Source organism: Lontra canadensis, unplaced genomic scaffold, assembly GCF_010015895.1.
Source record: "Lontra canadensis isolate GAN:19392208 unplaced genomic scaffold, GSC_riverotter_1.0 scaffold17, whole genome shotgun sequence".
Lineage (NCBI taxonomy): Eukaryota > Metazoa > Chordata > Mammalia > Carnivora > Mustelidae > Lontra > Lontra canadensis.
The window spans coordinates 23,302,332-23,325,276 of NW_022631011.1; the positions used below are offsets into that span (position 1 = coordinate 23,302,332).

The 22,945-nt window shown below is 40.3% G+C and overlaps 1 protein-coding gene across 6 annotated transcripts in view; it reads right to left on the reverse strand.

Annotated features, from left to right (window-relative positions):
- The window catches only part of GREB1L (GREB1 like retinoic acid receptor coactivator), a 269,159-nt gene that overhangs the window by 56,729 nt on the left and 189,485 nt on the right, over positions 1-22,945 (reverse strand). For all 6 annotated transcript variants that reach the window (XM_032859791.1, XM_032859794.1, XM_032859789.1 and 3 more), the window contains 8 exons: positions 19,799-19,915; positions 19,092-19,211; positions 17,868-18,005; positions 15,897-16,082; positions 11,375-11,701; positions 10,172-10,300; positions 9,475-9,609; positions 6,197-6,394 (listed from right to left, as the gene is read on the reverse strand). In XM_032859791.1, the coding sequence (XP_032715682.1) occupies positions 6,197-6,394; positions 9,475-9,609; positions 10,172-10,300; positions 11,375-11,701; positions 15,897-16,082; positions 17,868-18,005; positions 19,092-19,211; positions 19,799-19,915 (1,350 nt within the window). The remainder of the gene's footprint in view (positions 1-6,196; positions 6,395-9,474; positions 9,610-10,171; positions 10,301-11,374; positions 11,702-15,896; positions 16,083-17,867; positions 18,006-19,091; positions 19,212-19,798; positions 19,916-22,945) is intronic.

The window sequence follows — 22,945 nt, forward strand, 5'->3', positions numbered from 1 at the left end:
TAAAAGAACATGAAAATTAAGAAACTATTAAATCATTAGAGCACCCTGAGATTTTAAGTACTAAGATAACAATGGGCATTCCCTCATCCTGGCCATCTCAGCTGGTTAAAATCCCCACTGATTGTTTTCAACACTGACTGCACTCACTGCACTGGGTTCCTTTGTCTCTTGGTGGCCCAGCTGGTTCCCTTCTGTGTTCCTACCAGAGGGCATTCTTTAATCTGGGTTTGCTGTAGACTTGTCTCTGTGAGTCTATACTACTGTGCAGTTTATTTGGGTGGAGAAAGAAAGCAGCACTCGACCTGCATAAGAACAATGTGCTGAACACACAGATACAACTTCAGAGCCCTGTGTGACTCACAGACACACCTAAATACATACACATCGAAGGCCTTTACTTGTAGCCAAAGTAGATTTCCAAAATACTTTTTTTTTTCATTTTTCATTTAAATTGAATTAGCCAGTATAGTAGTACATCATTAGTTTCAATGTAATTAGTAATGTTCAATAATTTATCATTATATGAAATACGGTTTTAATGACCAAATTTGGTTTTGCCAGAGGATGATTAAATCTCAAATATTGCTTCTATGACTTCCTTATAAAATAGATTTTAACTTAAAATTCAATTCAAGAAAATGCTACAAAAAATTCAGTTCAACAAATATTAAGTGTCTGGTGTACCATCCATAGTCAGAGATGTTCCCTGAATATTTTACTTTCTAGTTGTGGGGAAAGAGCCCTAACAAACACACGGCCCAGGGCTGAAGCCCTACAGGGGGTGCTGGGTGCATGATGGTGTGGAAGAAAAGCTGGGTAAGAATGTATCTTGAAAGCCACAGGAACTGCAGTGTTTAAAGGAAGAAATGGAGGTCACCTGTGCTATCAAGAGTTCAGATAAGGCTTGAAAAGGTCACTGGTAACATTGTTAAGAGTCCTAAAAGGGTGGGGGTGGGAAATGGAGGCTGGTTTGCAGGGTGTTGAGGAGCGAGTTAAAGATGAGGAAACAAGGTAACAATAGACAACTCTCTCGATAAGTTGGGCAGTTAACCAGAGGAGGGTGAGCTGGAGGGTTAGGTAGGATTAACAGAGGCTTGTTTCCTCTTTGAGAGAGTGGGCGCACGTTTAAGTGGATGAAATGAGCCCCAGGAAAGAAGTTCAGATAATCCATAGCGTGAGGTCCACGAGAATGAGAAGGTGGGAGAGTCAGGCTTACATAGAGCTCTTCCACTGATCAGGAGGCAAGGGGAAAAGGTAAGTGTGTAGGCAGTTATGTTCCTAGATATGAAAGTAGGAAGTTTTTATCTGAAGCTTTTTTCTTTTTGGGGTGGGGAAGGGGAGAAGTCCATGGCACAGTCCTTTGCTAAGAGAGAAGGATGAAGACGTAAGTTTTGATGGAACAGAATCTGGAGAAGCCAGCCACCATGGGGAATGGGAGAGATCCAACTGGAGAGCCAAAAAAGAATTTATGACGGTATCAGCTGGAGGGGCTGACTTTCTTTCCCCTATAGTGTCCAACACTATGAGTATGTAGGAAGAAATTCTGTGGTCTGGCACTGGGAATATTGGAATGGATGATTCTGGGATCCAGCAGGGTCTGGGATATGACAAAGGAGCAGGGGATTCGAGAGGATTGTGGGTGAGGAGTTTAAGGTACAGAGAAGCCAGGTTATTTGGATGATTAGGGAGCACTTCCAGATGATGGCAGGTTGGGAGGCAGAGGCCTAGAGCCAAATACCAACAGCTACAAACCAGGGTTGGGCACTGGGCAGCTAACTACGTGGTTGGAAATTGATTTTAAGAATGTTAACTTTAGGTGCTTGCTTTTGTACAAATCAATCTCTAGTGTTTCCCTGTTCCACCTAGTACTTTCTTCTTTGGGATCCTATTCCCTGCTGCCTGTCACTGCCCAAGAAACAATTTTTTCTATTAAAATTTTAGGTGACTGACAAGGTGGTATGAGGTTGATGAGAACAAGAAAATCCATTTTAGAAAGTGAAAATGCCTTCCACTATCTCTTCACTTCCCCTCCTAATCTCTTCTGCTTCCTTCAAACCTCTTTATTTCTGTATGGATAGAATAAGCTACCCATGTATCAGGAGACAGAAACATTTCTCTGTTTCTTATATAACCAGGCATGTGCTGAGGCATCAAATTTGTGTCAGCAAATTTGTGTCAGTTCCCTGAGCATGATAAAACCAGGAAGACCGGAAACTGCCAGATATGCTCCCATTCACTGGGGACCCCGCCAGACACCATTTTAAAAGATGGAAAATATGGACAGTCACTAATACTTCCTGTTGTCACCCCAACAACCTTGAATTTAAAGTGGCTTGCATTTTGCTTACCCTGGTACCCTAGTGTTCCGATTTATAAAATTTGGGGTCTTCTTAAAATTAAGAGAATTACGCTACCACATCGAAGTTTTTAAAAATGACATTAAGACAGAAGTATTTCCCGTAGTCTAAAAATTCCTTATGCTGCTTCTCCATTGATCATTCCAACAGTTACAAATCCATTTTGGGAAAACTTAAAAATGTTTAATCCCTTTCATTTCTTTTTGTAACCTTCAAATTCTTTCCATAATATTTTCTTTTTCTTTCCTTTTTTCCTCTCTGCCTCCCTTCCTTAATTAGAAGTGAGCTGAGGTATAACATGTTTTGCCTTAGAGCTGAGTCTGCACAACGTGATGGTTTCTGTTTTCACCTTTTCTTTCAGCTACACAAGGGCTGCCAAGGATGTGGCCTTTCTTCATGCCTTGGCTGCTTCTCCCTGCCAGGTGCTTTTCCTGGCCAACTAGCTGCTGAAATGCTTCCTTTGGAGAAAGGCAAATAGAATCAGAAAGCAGGGCACTTGGACACTGTTTTCCCCTCTAACACTCCCCTTCCTCCCTCCAGCCCTTCATTCAAACATTAGTTGAGTGCCTCCTCGCACCTGGCTGGAGAGAGGTGCAAATGGGGCACAAGGCATGCACAAATGAAGGAGCAGTTCTTGTCCCCAAGGCACTGCCGCCCTCTGTGACCTTAGGCAAGTGAAGCTCTCCTATAGAGTCCCATGGTGAAATAGAAGGAAATGGAACCGATGATTTCTTAAAGAGTCCTTTCTGCTTTCCTAGCTCTGATATTTCTCCTGCTTACTACTGTGCTGTGGACAATTCCTCTTTATTCCTTAAATGTGCTTGCTCTTCTATCAATTGTTATCATATCAATCAGTATCATTGATCAATCAATATCATATCAATATGAAGGTGTTTAAATATTAAAGCCAAAAAATTTTGGTGCCATTATAATATGGAATACTGCATATTCACTAAGAATGATGTTTACAAAAACTTTTAAGGATATAGAAAAATGTGCAAACTTTGTCAGGTGAAAAAACAGACACAGGCAAGGAAGGAAGCCTTAAGCACTAGGAATTAAGTCATTTGTTAACACCCAGATTTTAAAAGTGGTTATCTTTGAATAGTGTGATTATAAATGTTTAAATTTCCTACGTTGATTTTTCTATTTTTTCAAATGAACACTGAAATTATTTTTTTAAATAATAAAATGAACAAAGTTATTTTTAAATAGTGAAGTGATTGCTTTTGCAGCATAAAATTCAGTAGATAGGCTAAAGCCAGATGTGAATAATTTTTAAGATATGCTTTGCCTTGAACTTTCCAAATCTGTCCTTAACATTGACTTTTTCTGGATTCCAAGCTTATGTCATTGGTCAAATTCTGGTATCGAGGAGTTATAATCTTACAGTTCTCACTTTAGAAAAAAGGGCAGTGAGAAGGAAAAAGGAAGGATCTGCACAATTTCTTCACCTGTCAAAAATGCAGGGTTTTAGTTAGGGTCTCAGATTTATTAAGAAAGGTGAAAGCATAGGTCACCAAGAGGTTATTTCAGGAAAAGGCTCTGCAGAGACCGTAACTGCTGACCATGGATGATTTCACCACTTGAAACAGGTGCTAGGATATGTTTGCTCAAGCATGATTTCAGATATCAGATCACAGACTCAGGATGGTCACAAAGGCCAATTGGTAGAAATAAAACACCCATAAGAGAAGGCACTCCCTCCATGGTAAGGAAGTGAAAATCCTTTAAAAAAAAAAAAAATTCTGGTGAGTGCTTGGTACAAGTATAGCCTAACCATTTTCCACAATGGGAGCAGAGAGAAATGCAGAAATGGCCAGTAGCTGAGAAAGCCTAGAACTCACTCTGGTGAGCTGTAAGAGAAGGCATCTGACCTCCTTAGTTAGTCACTTATAAGTTAATAAATTTACAATAGGTCATTTTGTAACTTGTCATTCAGAATTTTAGAGGCTACAAAAAACATTGCACTGTTTCCCAGGCACTTGGGCCTCTAGAAGGTATGGAAAGACTTTACATGTGTCAGTCACATGGAAAGAGGGAAAAAATCTATTGTCGCTCAGCTCATTTGGCTCATGGAACTAACATGACGTTTTCTTAAAGAGTATGCTACTCAAAGTGTGGTCCTCCCACCAACAGCATTGGCATCCCCTGGGAGGTTGTTAGAAATATAGAATCTGAAATAAGTCAGACAGAGAAAGACAAATACCATATGAACTCACTTACATGTGATATCTAAAAAACAAAACAAACAAAAATAAAAACAAACAAACAAAAAACAACGATGAAAAAGAAGCTCACAGATACAGAGACGAGACTGATGGTTGCTGGATGGGGTAGTGGGGAATGGACAAAGGTGTTCAAAAGGTACAAACTTCTAGCTGTAAAATAAATAAGCCCTGGGGATGTAAGGTACACATGGTGACTACAGCTAACAATATTGCATTGCATAATTGAAAGTTGCTAAGAGAGTAAATCTTAGAAATCCTCATCACAAGAAAAAAAGAAAAGAAAAAATATCTGCAACTTGTATGGTAACAGATGTTAACTAGACTTATTATGGTGATCATTTCACAATAAATACAATTATTAAATTGTATTCATCATCAAAAATCAGGTGTATTATGTTATACACCTGAAACCAATACAAAGTTATATGTTGATTATACCTCAATTTAAAAAAAAGAGAGAAATGAGCTCACCCAGGCCTACCAAGAGGAAACTGCATTTCAGCAAGATCCCCATGTGATTTATATGTGTACTAAAGTTTAAAGAGCACTGTATTATAGGTATGAAACGTATAAACTACATGTTTTACATGTAAACTACATTTTAAGCTCTTGGATTTTTCTTCCTCTTACTTGTTTTCAAATGTATTGAAAATAAAATTTTTTACTGTGGCAAAAAGATTCATCCTCCTGCTAAAATCTCTGTGTGTGTGTTTCTCTCAGCTAAGGTACTCAGAAGCAACTTGACATTTGTAATTTCCTTTTCACACCTAGCTTACAAAGACAAACATTTTCAGCTGTCCCAGTTTTCTGAATTAATTATTCATTGCATCTTCTAATTCTAGGCAAATTTTATCTTTGAAAGGATATTATTTACCACAGACTGCTAAAATCTTTGCTCCCTACCTTTTCCACTTTCCGGGAAAATTATTTTTTCTTCCATACTCATTCTCTAAAAGTCATCAGGAGAAATTCTAATTTTGTATTTTTTTTTTCAACTAGGCTCCATGCCCAGCATGGAGCCCAAAGCAGGGTTTGAACTCACAACCCTGAGATCAAGACCTGAGCTAAAATCAAAAGTTGGATGCTCAGTCAACCGAGACATCCAAGTGCCCCTAACTTTGTATTTTTCTAAGGAGGTGTTATCATTGTTCACATGGGGGATGGTGATCTGGCTTCTAGTTTGAAAATGTGCTGGTAGTGGGTAAATATCTAAGAAGCCACCTATGAGAATGTGACCTATCCAACCCACAGCAGGAGCTCAGGGGGCACAGACCCGTCACCCCATGCAGGGCTATCCCTGACTTGAGAAAGTTTCTCTTTGTAAATGAACGAACAGTTCCTAGTCTGCCAATTACATCACAGACTTAACAGTATCAGGCAAACGTGCACATTGATTTATCCTTGGCCTAGGAGAGAATAGGTCAGAGAACTTTGAGGGAAAACTTATGGATAAATTTGAAATAATGTTTAAAGTGCCCTTCCGATCTGCATTACTATAAAAAAAAAAGGTGGAATTTTCCTATAAACATTTGGATTAAGCAAAAGCAAGAGGCAGAGGGAATCTAAGGTAAGATCGCCGTGGGGTCTTCTTTGGAAGTTCATTCTCACCTGATTGTCGAATCCGTTGAAGAGTTTGCTGGACCAGAACCTCCGATCTTGGGACAATGATGATAAAGTCCACTTTGCTGAAGTGGCCCAGGTCCAGGCTCTGGCTGCCGCTGTCTGCTATGGCACACACCTGGGATAAGAGTTTTCTGGCAACCGTTAGCTGTGGTTGGTAAATTTGGAAGGTCTCATTATCTAAATCTAAAATAAAAAAGTCATAAGAACAAGATTAATTCACTTCTGTTGACGGCCACTGTGAACCTATGTGGGGGACACACAACACACATACACAGTAAAGCTCTATACCGAGCATTCTAGTCACACTCTCTATTGAGTTTTAATAGATTTGCTTATTTTCTCTGAAAACTTGACCGAAAGGATGTGTTCAAGAGTGGATGTGGTAATTTTATAAAAACGTGTTCTTTTAAAATCGACTGATCATCTCACAGATCACTATTAAGCATCCATCCCCCACCCAGAAATGTCAGGACAGGCTACACTCTCACGGTGGGAGTAGGGACTCATCTCTGGAAAGGGGAAGCAAGAGTTTCCAGTTTTCTTTAGGACTATCAGCACAGGTCAGGTGCCCAAGCCCAGACTGAATTCAGGGAAGGAGGTGATGCTGTAACCATACTAATGCTGAATTCCTTTGAACTTTTTCTGGACAGCACCACAGTAAACATTTCCTCTCCAGCAAGGCAGTTGCAACATGATTTGAAATTCTTCTCCCAGGGACTGTATAACACAGGTCACAGAGACACCCCCTCACCTTCCTTCCCACTTGACTTGCCGGTGCTTATGACCTGTCAGTGGTAGGTCATTGTGGCCAGCTCCAACGCTGACTCCTATACTATCTGAAGTGACCTGACTCATGACAGGGCCAGCTGGCACTCGAGAGGTGATGCATTAGAAGAACATTGCCCAGACACTCTAATCATGTCAGTGGCTTTTTATTAAAACTTATAACCAAGCAATCAATCTCATACATGCGCGCGCGCACACACGCACACACACACACACACACACACACACACACACACACAATTAACTAGGCAGGATTAGAGTAATCCTTGAGCAGGCAATATTTCATAATTCTTATGAAGCTGCTTTTTATCAAGAACACAGTGAAAGTCTGACTGGAATGCACAAGGCCACAATTAACTTGCATTAATTAATGTTTTCTAAAATCAAATTGCATGGGGTGCCTGGGTGGCTCAGTCAGTGAAGCATCTGCCTTTGGCTCAGGTGATGATCCCAGGGTCCTGGGATCGAGCCCCGAGCCCCACATTGGGCTCCTTCTTTGGTGGGGAGCCTGCCTCTCTCTCTCTCTCCCTCTGCCTGCCACTCTGCCTGCTTGCGTGCTCTCTCTTTCTCCCTCCCTCTCACTTTGTCAAATAAATAAATAAAAATCTTTAAAAATCAAATCAAATCAAATTGCAACGTGGCCAAGGTAAAGACAGTGGTCAGAGTACCCTAGCCACAGGGAACCCTGACAGTCAGTGGAGATTTATACAGATGGCTATGAGAACCCACTAGAAAAGACCAAAACTACAAGTTTTAATAGCAGAATGGTTTTTGACCCACAAAGATTACCAATGAAAATAAACCTGTCTTTTGATAGGCTATTATTTCTTCCATGTCATAGGTTAGATGGGTGGGGACTAACCAAGATGATAGCGTACCTTTGGAGAATCTAATGTAGCAAATTTTGAACTTCAAGGAACCATTAACATATCTTTAAGCAATGCTTCTTAAACAGGGCATCAAGGATATGAATGTGGAAATTTGTAAGTACTCTGAGAATTTAAAATTCTAACTTTGTCAATAATTCAAACATAATATGAACATCTTTTAGATTATCCAGGTGACTGCTTTATCATCAAATAAAGTGGAAGTAAAAACATTTTATTGTGGGGGCGCCTGAGTGGCTTAGTCAGTTAAGTGTGTGACTCTTGATCTCAGCTCAGGTCTTGAACTCAGGGTGGTGAGTTCTAGCCCAGTGCTGGACGCCACACTGGGCATTGAGCCTACTTTAAAAAAAAAAAAAAATACTGCATGCATTTGAATTTGTTTTTATGACTGATACTGAGCTAATGCCAAGCCATGCTACTTCTATTGCTGAGGCAATCCTAATATATAAATGACACATTCCTATTAAGGGAAGGCCAGAAGGCTGTCAGCAGCAGCTTTATGGATCTGTTTCATGTCTACCCTTTGTCCTATTCTTTTTTTTTTTTTTTGGTTCTCTCCTATGTTGTCCTTATCATGTGTGGGGATTGGGAGGAAGTCTGAAAATAAAGGAATCCAATCTAATGATGGAACTCCTCAGTCCTGCTCCTACCATCCCCCCCTTTTATTTTTATTTCTAGATTTTTATTTATTTATTTTAGAGAGAGTGAGAGAGAGGCAGAGGGAGAAGAAGAAGCAGGCTGCCTGCTGAATGGGGAGCCTGACATGGGGCTCAATCCCAGGACCCTGGGATCATGACCTGAATGAGATGAAGGCAGAAGCTTAAATGACTGAGCCTCCCAGGTGCCCCCGTTCTCCCCCTTTAAAAAATATTTATTTATTTAAGTGAGAGTGTACGGGGGGAGGGGGTGTGCAGGGAGGGGCAGAAGTAGAGGGAGAGAGAAAAAATCTCAAGCAGACTTCCTTCTGATAAGGAGCCTGATGCAGGGTACGAGCTCAGGACCCTGAGATCATGACCTGAACTGAAATCAAGAGTTGGATGCTTAACTGACTGAGTCACCCAGGTGCACATCCCACTACCCCTTTTTGTACCCTGGAAGCTTGTCGGGGAAAGGCTGTGTTGGTATTGTTGTGCTATCTGCCAGGGATGCCTTGCTATCCCTGAGATGATGTGTGTTTTACATGTCAGAGAGTCAATGAAGGGTGTGCCGAGACAGGGATGCACGGACTGCATTCTACATTCTTTCAAGCAGTTCCTTGTAGCCCTCGGAGAACACCAACAGCTCTTCTGGGCATAGCTGGAGGAGCTAAGGAAAGCATACCAAGGACGACAGAAATTTCGAGGGAAAAACAAAAGAGAGAAAGAGAATCTGCTTATAATAAATTTAGTCTTTAACTTTGATTTTAATTCTAGGAGACATCTATTAAGAACAAGGTGTTGGATCCAGGCCCCATCATAAGGCATTTTTACCATATTTATCATGTGGATAATGAGGAAAAACCTGTCACACTCTGTGACTCTAACACAAGACCTCAAAACCCTCAGAATGACTTAGCTTCTATTTCCTCCTTTTGGTCTGAGGTGACGTTACCCAGGTTTTGCGTGGGGATCATAGCGGCAGCCTCCTGAGCTGACACACACTCGTTAAGATCTCCATTGAAAGGGGTCACCACACTCTCTCCTCTTCTCTGTTGCATTTTGTCTAGCAGCTTGTCCAGGTCATCGCCTATTACGTAATAAAGCAGAGATAAGAAGATTGCAAGGAAAGATACATTTGTATCAGTCTCCAAACTGGGCACTTCAGCTGGTTTCTCATCAACCTTTGTCATCAGCCCGCTTTTCCTGGCTGACAGTGCACTTGGTCAAGTCTGCCGCAGTATCTAAAGCCATAGCGACCCTCGCTTGTATTGTGCTTGCGACTTACACACTTTCACATGGTGTCTCTCTCTTGACCTCCGTCGTACTCAAAGCAGGCAGGATGGGATCATTCTATCTCCATTGGACACATTAGAAAGCTGAGATCCGAGAAGGCAAACTCTCTCCCCAGGTCACGCCACTAAGTCGTGGCTGAGCTGAGGACCCCCCCCCCCATACTAGTGCCCGTGTGCCTTCCTCTGGACCCCTTGCTGGGTCAGTAACAAAATACTGAGGACAAACCTTTCCAAATGAGGGAAGGTCAGCAGGCAAGTTTAAGCACCACACTCATCTCCTTGACGGGCTAAGATTTAAATTCAGAAAATCACACAGCTAGAGGCTGGCAGTGTTGCAGAATCCTACAAACCACTCACCTAATGATGTGGTTTTGAAATGTGATGCCAGGAAACTGACCTTTCCTGTGATGAGCTCATAACTAATTTCTTTCAAAAACTCACTTGTGGTGAGCATGCTCTCTGCCAGAGCTCTGGACTGATGCTGACCTGCAGGAGAGAGGGAGAGGAGGTGACGCCCCAGTGAATAAATATTCACTGCAATATGATTTGTAACAGCAAAAGTGGAAAACAATTAACGCATGTAACATAGGGACTTGGTTAAGGAAATTATGGCACATCAAAAGATCGACAGTTACACAGCATTTAAAATGACTATGTTAAAAAGAAGTTATTTATAATAAAATATTAGATGATTAAGGGCAAAAATGATAAACCTTATGTTTGTAACTGTGAAGACATACTATACATGTGTTCAAAGACTAGGGAGGAATGTAAAAGACCTTTAAAACTGTGTTTGCGTGGTTATTATGAATATGTCTTAAAATTATAAACTTGTGGTGTTTAGCTGTTTTTATAAATGAAAATTTTAAGAAATTAATGTATTGTACTTTCTGATGAAGATTTCTGAAAAAGATTTATGTCATAGAGAGATGGGCGGGCAGGTTTTGCCCAAGTGAGGGGGTTTCTTCAGTAGGACAGGTGAAAACCAGCACTAGAGAGGAAAAAAGTGAATTTAGTCCAGATGGCTGTACTCATGAGGTACCAGATGGATGGTACCTCATAGAAAATCAGCACAAGAAACAAAAACACATTTTGTAATGCTCCAACTTTCTGAACCTTTTCTTTATAGACTCAGTGTTACAACATTAAGTAGCCTCTTCAGTGAGGAGGTGAATACGTGAGCTAAATTTCTTGGCAAGCTTGATTCACTGGCTTAGGCCACCTGTGGCAATGGCTTTATCACATGCTAGAGTGGTAACATTTCCAGAACCTTTTAAGGACAGAAGTTATGTGAGACAAGGGTATCTGTTACTAGGACATGCTTTGAAGTAATGCTCCCACAACCAGCTGACAAGGACACCAGCCAAACTAAGGGCTACAAATATCTGACATGAGGAGAAAAACAAAAGTTAAAATTAGGAGGGAGAACTCAAATGGGAGCAATTAACTAGAGATTAATTACATGGATGCTTGAAACACCCAATAAATAGTTTTCAAATGGAGAGATAATTGAATGAATGGATTAAAAAAACAAAACAAAACACCCCAAACATTACTCACCTAACACTACCACACAAAATTCGTTTCCTCTGATTTTTGAGGCACAAATCGCCACCACATAATCTGGTAGTCTTTGATAGTGTCTCATTTCACTGAGAGTCCTCAATGTCTCTGAAATGCCCTCGGCCAAAGAGTTTTGGGTCACGATCACATGAACCAAGTCTTGAGATACGCTGGCAATTAGTCTCGCAAGCCAGGGGAGTTGTCCTGGAGACACAGGGGTACACTGAGCACCCAGCTGCAGGGTTCTCTCTCTCAGAGTAAATTCCTGCATAGCCTTCAGCATGATTTGCTCAAATTCTTCCCTGAGAGGTATCTGATCAGGACCTAAATTGAAGAGAATTACAGCTAGATTTAAAACACATCACAGCCAGAAAAGAGAGAAAAACACACATACGTTAGTGTGTAGTCCCTTTTAAGTCCACCGTATTCCACAGGCAAAAGAGCTCTTTCCTGTTGTGGCCACAAGCACAGAGGCCCTGCTAACCATTTTCCACCATGAAATTACCTTCTCTCTGTGTCAATATTAAACACAAATGTGGGCTTCTGTTCTCCTTTATGCTAATCTTGATTTTTTTTTTAAGATTTTATTTATTAGACAGAGATCACAAGCAGGCAGAGAGGCAGGCAGAGAGAGAGAGAGGAGGAAGCAGGCTCCCCACTGAGCAGAGAACCCAATGCGGGGCTTGATCCCAGGACCTTGGGATCACGACCTGAGCCGAAGGCAGAGGCTTTAACCCACTGAGCCACCCAGGTGCCCCCTAATCTTGATATTTTTAAAAGAGGATGTGCTCTGAGTCCACTGTGTGCCTTTGGGGTGGTCACTGAAGGTGGTATATTTGTTGACCTGTTAAACTTCTTGTTACCGATACGATTAATGACTCAGGAAGGAAGAAGCTAACCTATCAGCACATAACCAAATTTAGGTTTCACTTGTTTCTCATTTTATTTATAGCTACTTTGAAAAACATCTTAATGTATTGCTTCTGTAGGAATACTGTCCATAAGAAAATAAGGTTCAACTATTTTCACTTCTGATTTTTATTTAGGCAGCCTCATACGTTCCCCCGATAAAGAATGTAACCGTCACCTAGCTAGTCCCCAGCATTTTGGGTTGTTGAGGACGGCATTTGGTCTTCTCCTCCTGTGGCGGTTACAGCTAAATTTATATGGGTGACCTACAGCCCCTGGTATTAGGGAGATTTTGTTTCTCTGATTCTCTTTAGAAACTCAACCAGTCTTTAGGACAAAACAAGCAAGTCAACATTTGGCACCCAAGTGACTCAAATAAACTCTGACATTTAGTTTCAATCGAAACCAGTGAGGCTATGGTCACTCCCTCTCTTCAGTCATCTCTTCTGCTGTGCAGACCCGAGATTTGAAAGTCAAGCTCTGCTAGACAGATACAGACTCCTCAGTGTCTATCACCCGAGATCAAGCAATAACTTCACAACCCAAGGCTAAAAATCCCCTTGGGAAAGAACACAGGTTTAAGGGACTGGACTTCTGTATGAGGAGGTATCTTGAATGAACCAGAAATCTTTCCTTCCTTAAAAGGGATTTAAGTGGCCTTCCAGGCCCCCACCCATATTCTCTAGGAAAGTAAGAAAATGAAGGTTTAGTCATATTTTCAGGATATGGGCAAATAAATAAAATATTACATATTGTAAAAATAATTTAAATTGGAGAAAATGTGTTTTTCCATGATTGGTTAGATGCTAGAGGGAGGGAGACTGAAATCCTCTCAAAGTTTTTTCCTGCTGTCCATGGAAAGCAAGCAAGAACCCTGCAATGTTTACATTGTGTTAATATTTCTTATGTCCTCCCCAGTCACTTGCTAGAGGGAGGGGGATGCCTTCTTATCACCTGGGAGCCACTAAAGCTTCTGTCTTCATTCTGCTTTATCCAATTACCATCATGGTTAGTGGTCACTAGGGGCATACTACGTAGTGAGCTTAAAGTATACAGATTTGCATTGAATGTACAAATGCACAGTACAAATGAGATGAAGGGAAGGTGGCTGTCTATTTAAAGCTTTCTTCCATCAGAACAAATGATATCCAAAAGCAAGTGGCTTTGCTGCCATTCCCCACAGCCTCTCATAGACCTCCTGGAGGCTTAGAGGCCTGCTGACTAGGTGTGTCCCTAAGATCTGCTCCAAACCATGATTGAGTAACATGTTCTCAGTGTAATCAGTTTCAAATGTAAAGGCATTCTGGGAATATAAAATTATGAAACATGTTCATAGCATTTTCCATTGCCTTGAAACTAACTTTTATAGAATTTTGACTTGAATTCCTGTTAGGAATTGAGAAATAGAGGAAAATGTACCAAAGTTTAAATGAGGCAAGAGAGCAAAATGTCTTGCTTCCAATCACCTCCCATCATTTCTTCATCTTTAGCCTTTATAGTTAAATTGCAGGAGCTTTTCCTCCACTTCCCACAAGCTTGATAATAGTAATTTTCCCCCCATTAACTGTTCCAGTAACTCAGGTTAGCCTAGGCATCAGCTCTAATGGCTTTTCAGATAGGGCTACCTTCATAAGAAGAGAAAAGGTTCCAACAAACTCAGAGCCCTCCAATAATCCCTGGATTTGATGATTTTACTTTCTATTTCAAAAGATTTTAAGGCTGTGTAATAATACATTGATTAAAAAAAAAACACAACAAACTGACTGTAGTTAAAGGACTCTTCCTTCTGAAGAATCTTACTTTTCTTTTTCTCTATTATGTCCAGGTAACTGAACCATAAAAGTATTAGACCTGTTCTTTTAAAAGCTTAGATTTAAAAAAAAAATCTATCTATAAAGCATATGTAAAAAATGTTCTTCCTGCCTTCTTCAAAACCTTCAGAGGCAAAACAAACAAACAAACTACAAAACTACAAACAAGCAAAAACTCAAAGACTCCAGAAGAAAGTTGCTGAGGAGAAGATGTGTCCTAACGTACAAAATTTAGATTAAAAAAAAAAATAGCCATTTGTGTTGCACACTGAGAGATATATTAATTGGTTGCCAGTGAAACTCTAGAAAGAACTAACTGATCCCACAGGGCAGAGAAGACAGGTCTAATTGAATGGAGATTTTTCTTTTTTTAAGATAAGAGCTTTTAGTTATTTGAGGAGAGACATTTTGTTTTGGCCATTTAGTTTTAATTAACTTGGACTTTGATATTTAAAATTGTTATTAAGGTTGAAAAAATACTGTACCCAATGCCTTGGTTTGCCAATAGCATTACTCTATGGGGGGTTGTGTTACTAATTCTGGGTGCATCAAGAAGCTGGTTTTAGATCTTGGAACATAGTCGAAAGTCAGTGCATGCAATTAAAATTATGACATCAAGTGAGCTGCAGGCACAGGTGGTTTTTATAATTTTATTAGCCATTAATCAGCATGGTTAGCAAGTCTTAGGTTTACCATCAAAGTGACTCCTAAGCTATCCGAAGTCTTCCAAGTTTCAAAAGCCCATGTCATAGCAGGCCTTCAGACTCAGGGCACCAAGCCTTACAGCTGCAGTTGCTAGCTGATGGCCCAAAGACTGAATCTGGTTGGCTGAAGCTTCTTTTTTGATTTTAGTATTGTTTAGCCCAGTATTTTCATTGTTTAACACTTCGGTATCTCCAAACATTAAGATAATTTACAAGAGGGCAGATAAAATTTCTAATGTGTAATTTTTCATCTTGAGCCTTTTCCAAAGTAAATCAGTGGCTTGAAGTCTTAAAGAGAGTGTATAATTAGGTTGCATATTAGACGACCTGCTGCAGTTTGCAAAATAAAGGACATTGCAATGTAAATGTTGCTGAGCCCCTGACAGCATTGTCAGGGCACCTGCACATACCCACTGTGGAGCTCAGGAGGACATATCAAATAGAGGAAGTGAAAGGTTCATGACCTATGTATCTCCCTTACCCTGTAGCCTAAAGAACCTTTCAGGGAGGTCCACAGATACTGCCTTAATGAAGGAAAACATGGTGGGACTGCATCAAAGGGGTGTAGCTGGAGAAGAAAAAAAAATGGATGTAGGGACAGTGGCTGAACAAGGTAGAAAGGCTAAGTAGAAAACCGTAAAATAATTGTCTAAGGCAATGGCTTTGTTTGTATTCCAGATGACAGCTGCACTTTTGGAAGGATGGTTGGCTAGACTCCCCAAGGGAGGAGGGTGCTCATGGCACAGCCCTTCTGCCTGTATGAACTGGAGACCTTAGGGCCATCATGGTACTGGACACTAGGTGGCGCAATTTCTCTCTTCTAGGACCCAAAGAGGCACTCAAGAAGCCAGGGAGGTGAGCGAGAAATGGGGTGGAGGGAAGGCAAGGGGCAGAAAGGAGTAGGAAAGAAATGGGAAAGGAAAGGGAACAGTCATAGAGAGTAGGGTTGAAGGAAAGAAATATTAGAAATGAAAAGGGGAAACTAAAAACTGGACAAGTGGATGAACGTGAGAAAGTGGGGAAAGAAAGGAAAAAAACATGATGCAAAAAAGAGTAAGAATTATCACCACCAAATAATTATTGCAAATCGCTTACCTAGCCGTACAAGATACTGTATCGTCAGAAGAATCATGTTTTCGACGCTCAGGAGTTGGCTGCCAGTCAACCCTAAGTGTTCCAAATCTTTGTTTTCCAACTGTGAAATCTTGTAGCAATTCACCAGCAGAGGACTCACAACAATGTCACCAACATTTCCATAGAAATAGGGTAAAGTGCCATAGCCTGCCCCAACAGAAGTAGGTCAATAAAATTCAACATTTCTTTTTATTTTTTTTTTAAATTTTATTTTATTTATTTGAGAGAGAGAGAGACAGAGTGAGAGAGCATGAGAGGGAAGGTCAGAGGGAGAAGCAGACTCCCCATGGAGCTGGGAGCCTGATGTGGGACTCGATCCAAGGACCCTGGGATCATGACCCAAGCCGAAGGCAGCTGCCCAACCAACTGAGCCACCCAGGTGCCCCTAATATTTCTTTTTAAAGTCCAACCAGGTACGCGTGCCCAACTAGGATCAAAGATGTTTAACAAAGTTTCCTGCCCTCTGAGATGAGAATTCTAGGGAATTCCCTCAGATGCTTCCGAATTCTACCCTTGCATTAAATCAGATGAACAAGAAGCAAAAGACTCAGATGGTATCATCTCTGTTTCTCACAGAAGGGACATGTTAATTTTTAATGGGCCCTAGAGGATTGATGAGAATTTGCAAAACATCTCTGTATCCTTTTGCAAAACTGCAATGACAAAATATTTTCCAATAAAATTCTTGATCAAGTTTCTTTCCACATAAGAAGCCAGAAAACCAACCACAGTAACATAATTTCTTTCCTGAGGTTTTCTTAAACATTTTAAAAAGCTAACGAACTCAGTGATGACCAGCAATATTCTCCTAGTCACAGGTACATGCAGGTTCCTACCCTTTGTGTTATCTTAGTTATTTTTATGTTCTCAGATGTCAGTAAATAGCCTCGAATTATCTTAGAAGTAGATAGGACAAAAATGTGTTGAAAATATACCCTGTACTGGTGGTGTGGTAAAAACAGGGGTAGTCTCTCTGTGAGACTTTCTAAAAGGCAGACACCAAAGGTTCCCCGTGTTCTACATATCTTTCCAAGGCTTAGCTCCAGTATGCACACCACTCAAATGTTTAATAAAGACGTTTTGACCATATGGAATTTAAACAACTGAGATTCTTCCAGTGCCTATAGGCCCAGGAGCGGTGGGTAGGACAGCCTGATTAAGGACAGGGCTTGAAGCAAAACCATCTATGTCGGTAGGCTCAAGTCAAGCCAAAGAAGCAGATAACACCGCATATAGACATACCCTAAAGATCCAGGGAGGCTAAACACTCCATCTATTTAGTCCCAAAGGTAAAGCAGGAAGTCACCTTCTGACCTAGAAGAGTCCCAGGATGAGGCAATTCTTGATGGGGGTCTGAAAAGCATTAAGTTAGTCCTGGATTCCAGGGCCCTCTAAATTTCTACACCTCCACTTATAGACATTTTGGAAGGACTCAGACTCTGTAAAGATAAGTGGTTCGCAGACGCTTCCCCATGCAGCTCTGGGACCTCTTGGTTTTCCCAAAGGGGGCCTGTTAGCTGGTTCAGCTTGTTTCTTTTCTCTGTGGTTTGACTGGAACGTCCTTTTCCCTTCAGGACCCAGCTGAAATGTCACCTCTGACAAGTCCTCTCAGAATCCCTCCAGGCAGAGTTGAGCTCTCTCTCTTTTGAGTTCTTGGTTGCAAACCTCTAGTAGCTCAAGTTTCACAATATTGTTTACATGACAGACTCCCCACAAAACAGTGCTCCCTATGGGCAAAAAGGCTTTCTCTTATTCCCAATTTCTAGTTACATGTTTAACAGCATGAGTGAGCTGACTGATAAAAGCTGAAAGAATCAATATAAGGATGAATGAATACATGCATGAACATATGGATAATTGCACAAACACTGAAATGGAGAAACAGACCCAGATCCCAGCAGACACAGGCAATGTGGAATGCCTTTCCCTTACCTATCAGAATTACTGGTCTAACTCCTGAGTTACTCAGCAGGTTTTCAGGAACAATTACAGTTTCCCCTGCAGGAATGGGTCGAGGTTGTAAAATTCCAGTTAATGGGGTCTGTGGAACTGGAGCAGATAAAAGGGACTCTGGAAAGAAAGTTGTTTGACGAAGGATTAGACATGAAAGCTAAATGAAATACCATTGAAATCAACATGGTCCTAATACTTTTAGACGTTTTAGAAGTTTAAAGGTTCATTTTTTTAAATTAGAGCAATTCATGTTTACTATATAAAATTAGAAGAGAAAAACAGAAGGAAAAAACCCCAATCATAATCACATCATCAGGAGATAACTACTGTTTAGCATTTTCATAGTATTTTCTTCTAGTTGTTTTTCCACATGCAATCTTTTGGATTCTGTTTTGTATTTAATTCCCTCCATCCTCATCCCAATTATCCATGCCTTATATACTCATTATAGAAAATTTGAAAAATACAGAAAAGAGTGAAGAAGAATAAACTCATCATTATTCAGTACTATCTAGAGGCAAACACAATAGCATAATTCTTTGTTTATACAGCATCTCTATGTAGTCTTTAAAACTTTAAAGACTACTACGTAGTCTTTAAAACTTTAAAGACTACATAGACTACTATAAAACATATAGTCTTTAAGTTTTTAAAGAATCCTATTTATGTCTTAGAATTGGTATATTTAAATTTGTGCTTAGTACAAAGTAGACCAGTGTTTAAACATTTACCAGTAGGTTCCCAACGGCCATGGCTTGGTTATTATAAAGGAGAACCAGTTGGTTTTTTAGGTTTCTAGCCACAGACTAAGTCGTCCAGGCCAGAAATAAGACGTGCATGTCACATAAAGGAACCAGATAACAGGAGAACACGTCTAACACCACAAATGGCGAAGCAAACCCATTTGTGCCTTATGATGCTGGGTTAGTAGCATCATCCCTATGTAAAGAATGGTTTATTGATACTGTGGGTCCAAACAAAGCCAGAGGGTGAATTAAGATCTGTTGTGATGGCCCTTGTACTTTCACGGAAGGCAGATGCAATGGGGACAAAATATCAGCTACTATTAATTTCCTTACATAATACTGGACACAATGGTTGGTTAAGGAAATTTATCTTCAAAGGTTCAAGGAAAGAACAGGAGTAGAAGATAATTTTGCTAATTCAAAAAACCTGAAAACCCATCTTCTGTTGAAATCTTACCAGTTCTTGAAAGAGGGCGAACTGTAGGAACAGGTACAACTAAACCAGGTTGCGGGACAGGTGACCCAGGATACCATCCCCGGTGTCGTTTCTTTGGTGGCCCAGAAATGAACATGGTAGCTGAAGGCAAAAAGAAAGATGAGCCTTGTCCTTAGCAGTGAAAGAAAGGAGAGAATTTAACGTAACATAGACTAGCTTTTAATTTGATTATACTCAGAAAGTCTGAGCACTCTTCTAGAGGTAAAGATAAAATTAGAAAAATCACCCTAACAATACCACCTAACATTTGGATGTTGTTTTACCATATACAGTTTACCCAGATGATTTCATTTAATTCTATCAACAACACTCTGAATGTATTGTATGCTAACTATATTGTTACACCCGTTTTGTGGATGGCAAAAGGAAAGCTCAGATTTACCTAGGGTCAGGGAACAGAGAGGAACCTTGATCTCTGTACTCTGGTCAACAAAGCTCATGGTTTTTCAAGACACCTCCTTATACATTTGTTTCAACATTATTTTCTAGCTAGGCTCATACTTGTCAATCACCAAGATCTTTAACCATCATTGTTCACACCAATCATAAACCTTCAAAACCTCAGATGAGAAGGTAAGGAAAAGCTCGGAGTGCATCATTTCAAACTCCATAGCACTTCTTTCATAGTTAAGGTGCATTATTTCAAAACTCTAAGATGGGTATCATACCTTGGTCTCCTGATGCATAGCTAGGTCTTGGTGACAAAGAGTAATTCCCTGGGCGGGCTGGAGTGGAGCTGGCTGCACTGCTCTTTCCTCCATGGCTACTGTTTCCATTAGCAGCGTCTGTAGCACACAAGAGGAATGCTCAGAGCAGGGGCTGAGCAGCACACTGCATTCTGGGGCCTTGCAACCACACCATAAACCTCAGCTCCAGGATTCAAAGACCTCTCACTGACAGGACAGCCCCATGGTGTAGAACCGACTACAAGCATCAGAGTAGTACCCTCTTTAATATGAAATGTCACCTAAAAATAATCTTCTAGGATCCCAAGAGATCTTTTAGAATCACCTTCAGTAATGTCTTTGGAGATGGTGGGTGGAAAAAAGAGAAAATTGTTTTGTTTTTTTTTTACCTTTGTATCTTGGAAATTTTCAAAAGTATACAAAAGTAGAATAATGTAATAAACTACATACCTACCACCCAGCCTCAGCATTTATCAACACATGGCCAATCTTGCTTTAGATAAATATAGATTAAGATACTTCCTCTCTTTTCCTCCTCACACAACATACTTACATACTTGCTCTGGATTATTTTGAAGAAAACTTATTTATATTCTTTCATCCATATAAATTTCTGTATGAGTTTCTAAAAGAAAAGAGCTCCTAAAACATAACTGTAATCTCATTATTCTACTTAAAATTGACAGTGATTAATAAATCCTTAATGCCAAATATCCCATTATTGTTCAAATTTCCTCCCAGTTATCTCAGAAATGTTTTTTTTTTACAGTAGGCTTCCTCAAATTGGGGTTCAAAAAGGATCCACACATTGAATTTAGTTTTTATGTCCCTTAAGCCCCCTTTTTAAAAGCTCACATTTATTAATTAATAAAATAATATAATAAAATATTTAGGGGTGCCTAGGTAGCTCAGTTAGTTAAGCATCTGCCTTTGGCTCAGGTCATGATTCCAGGGTTCTGGGATGGAGCTCTGTGTCAGGCTCTCTGCTCGATGGGAAGCCTGCTTCTCCCTCGCCCTCTGCCTGCCACTCTACCTACTTGTGCTCTCACTCTCTGCCAAGTAAATAAACTCTTTAAAAATCTTTAAAAAAATATTCAGTTAGTGTCTGCATTTCATGGACTCTCTCACAAGTTTTAAAAATCGTTTGTTTGAATCAGGATAAGGTCATACTGCAATGAGATTTAGGATAATGTCATTTTTGCTGAGAAGTTTTCTAGGCTCAGTCGGTATAGTGTCAGTCACATCCCTTTTTTCCCCCTCCTGGAACCTCCTTTAATCTATAGGATTCCCCTTCTTCTTTTTCTTTCTTCCATTTAATCTGCTGAAAATCTGGCAGAATTTTTCATTTTCTGAATTTTGCTGATTGGTTATCTATGGCATCATTTAACACCCCCCCCATTTCCTACATACTAATTGTTAGATATAGAGGGTCGCTCAGATTTAGGTTTTGGTTTTTGGGCAAGAGTATCTCATAAATACTGTCATATTCTTCCACCAGTAGGTACACAATAACTGGCTTTCTCTCTTCTTGTCATGTTAACATAGGTCAGTGGGTTCAAGAGTTGTTAACCTAATTCTCAAATTATAAAGTTGTCCATAACTGGGGGATGTGGGTGGCTCATTAGGATAAGTGTCTGACTTCAGCTCAGGTCATGATCCCAGGGGCCTGGGCTTCAGTCCCACATCAGGCTCCTTGCTCAGCAGGGAGTCTGCTTCTCACTCTCCCTCTGCTGCTTGTGCTCTCTTTCTCTCTCTGTAAAATAAGTAAAAAAAAATCTTAAAAAAAAAAATTGTCCATCAGCCCTTCATCTGATGGTTTTAGCAACCATGCTGGTTTACTGCCAGGATCCATCATTTTATTAACTTTTTTAATACTGTGAAGTCTTGGATTCCATTTGTACACATTTATAATCTAACCAGAAGGTGGATCCTGCAAGAACTGTTGGAACAGAATAAGAATAAATGTGGTCAGGATAAATTATGATGCCTAACTATTACAAAGATTCCAAGAATGGTAAGTTCTCCTTCTTCTCATTCTTCCTCTACCTCTCAGACCATTTCTTTTCCTTAGACACTGGCATTTTCTAAAATGTTATCTTTAGTTAACAGCTTGCCTTACCCCACATTTCTCTTCAGCAAATCCTATTTACTCTGGTGATTTTAATCTCGTGTACAATAAATTAGATGCCTGTTGAGCCGATCCACTTGGACATTTCATGGGTATCTCAAATTCAGCATGTCCACAGTTGAACTCACATTCTCCTCCTGGAGAACCTGCTCCTCCTTCTTATTTTCTCTTACACAACTGCATCACCATTAGCAGACAGATGGGTACAAACCAAGACCACTTCTTCTGCTTTATGCTTACATTAATCACTCAAATTCTGCGGATTTTACTTCCTGAGTTGTTCTCCAATCTGTTTCCTCCTCTCGAGCCTATTATTACCCAAGTCAAGGACTTCATTATTCCCCCTAATGAAATGACCAACTAGTTTTCTACTTCTCTCTCTCTCCTTTTTCTTTTGCTGCCAAGTGATCTAGCTCAAGTTCAAATCAGATCATGTTACTCCTTGGTTCCATAAGTTATAGAGTAAAATTCATGCTGCTCTTGCCCACTACTTGCTCCTTCCCACCACTCCCTGAGTTTTGCATTTTATGGCTCTAACAATTCCATATCACGGGGACATTCCTGTACACATGATACAGCTTCTCTCCTTTCCTTTCCAGCTTTGGTCCTGGATTTCCCCTGAATTTAAAACAGCTTTCCCTCATTCCTCTGTGTAGTGAGTATCTCCTCATAGTTTAGGACCAAGCTCCTCCAAGAACTTATCTTCATCACTCTAAAATGTTGCACTAAAACTCTCCTCCTCCTTTGTGTGATCCCTCAGCATATTGTGTATTTACTGCATTGCACTGAAAATATTTCACTATAAGTCTGTCTCCTCTACTAGGTTATTAGAGGTCAGGGATTGACCCTTATTTTTCTTTGTATCCTCGATTCCTCAAACTAGCAGGTATCCAAGAAATGTTTGCCGAACAGAACCAACCTGCTCTGTTTCCCCATGTGCCAAATGTCATTCCTTGACTCTTCTGGTTGGAGCACAGACAATACGAAGCTTTGTATAATAA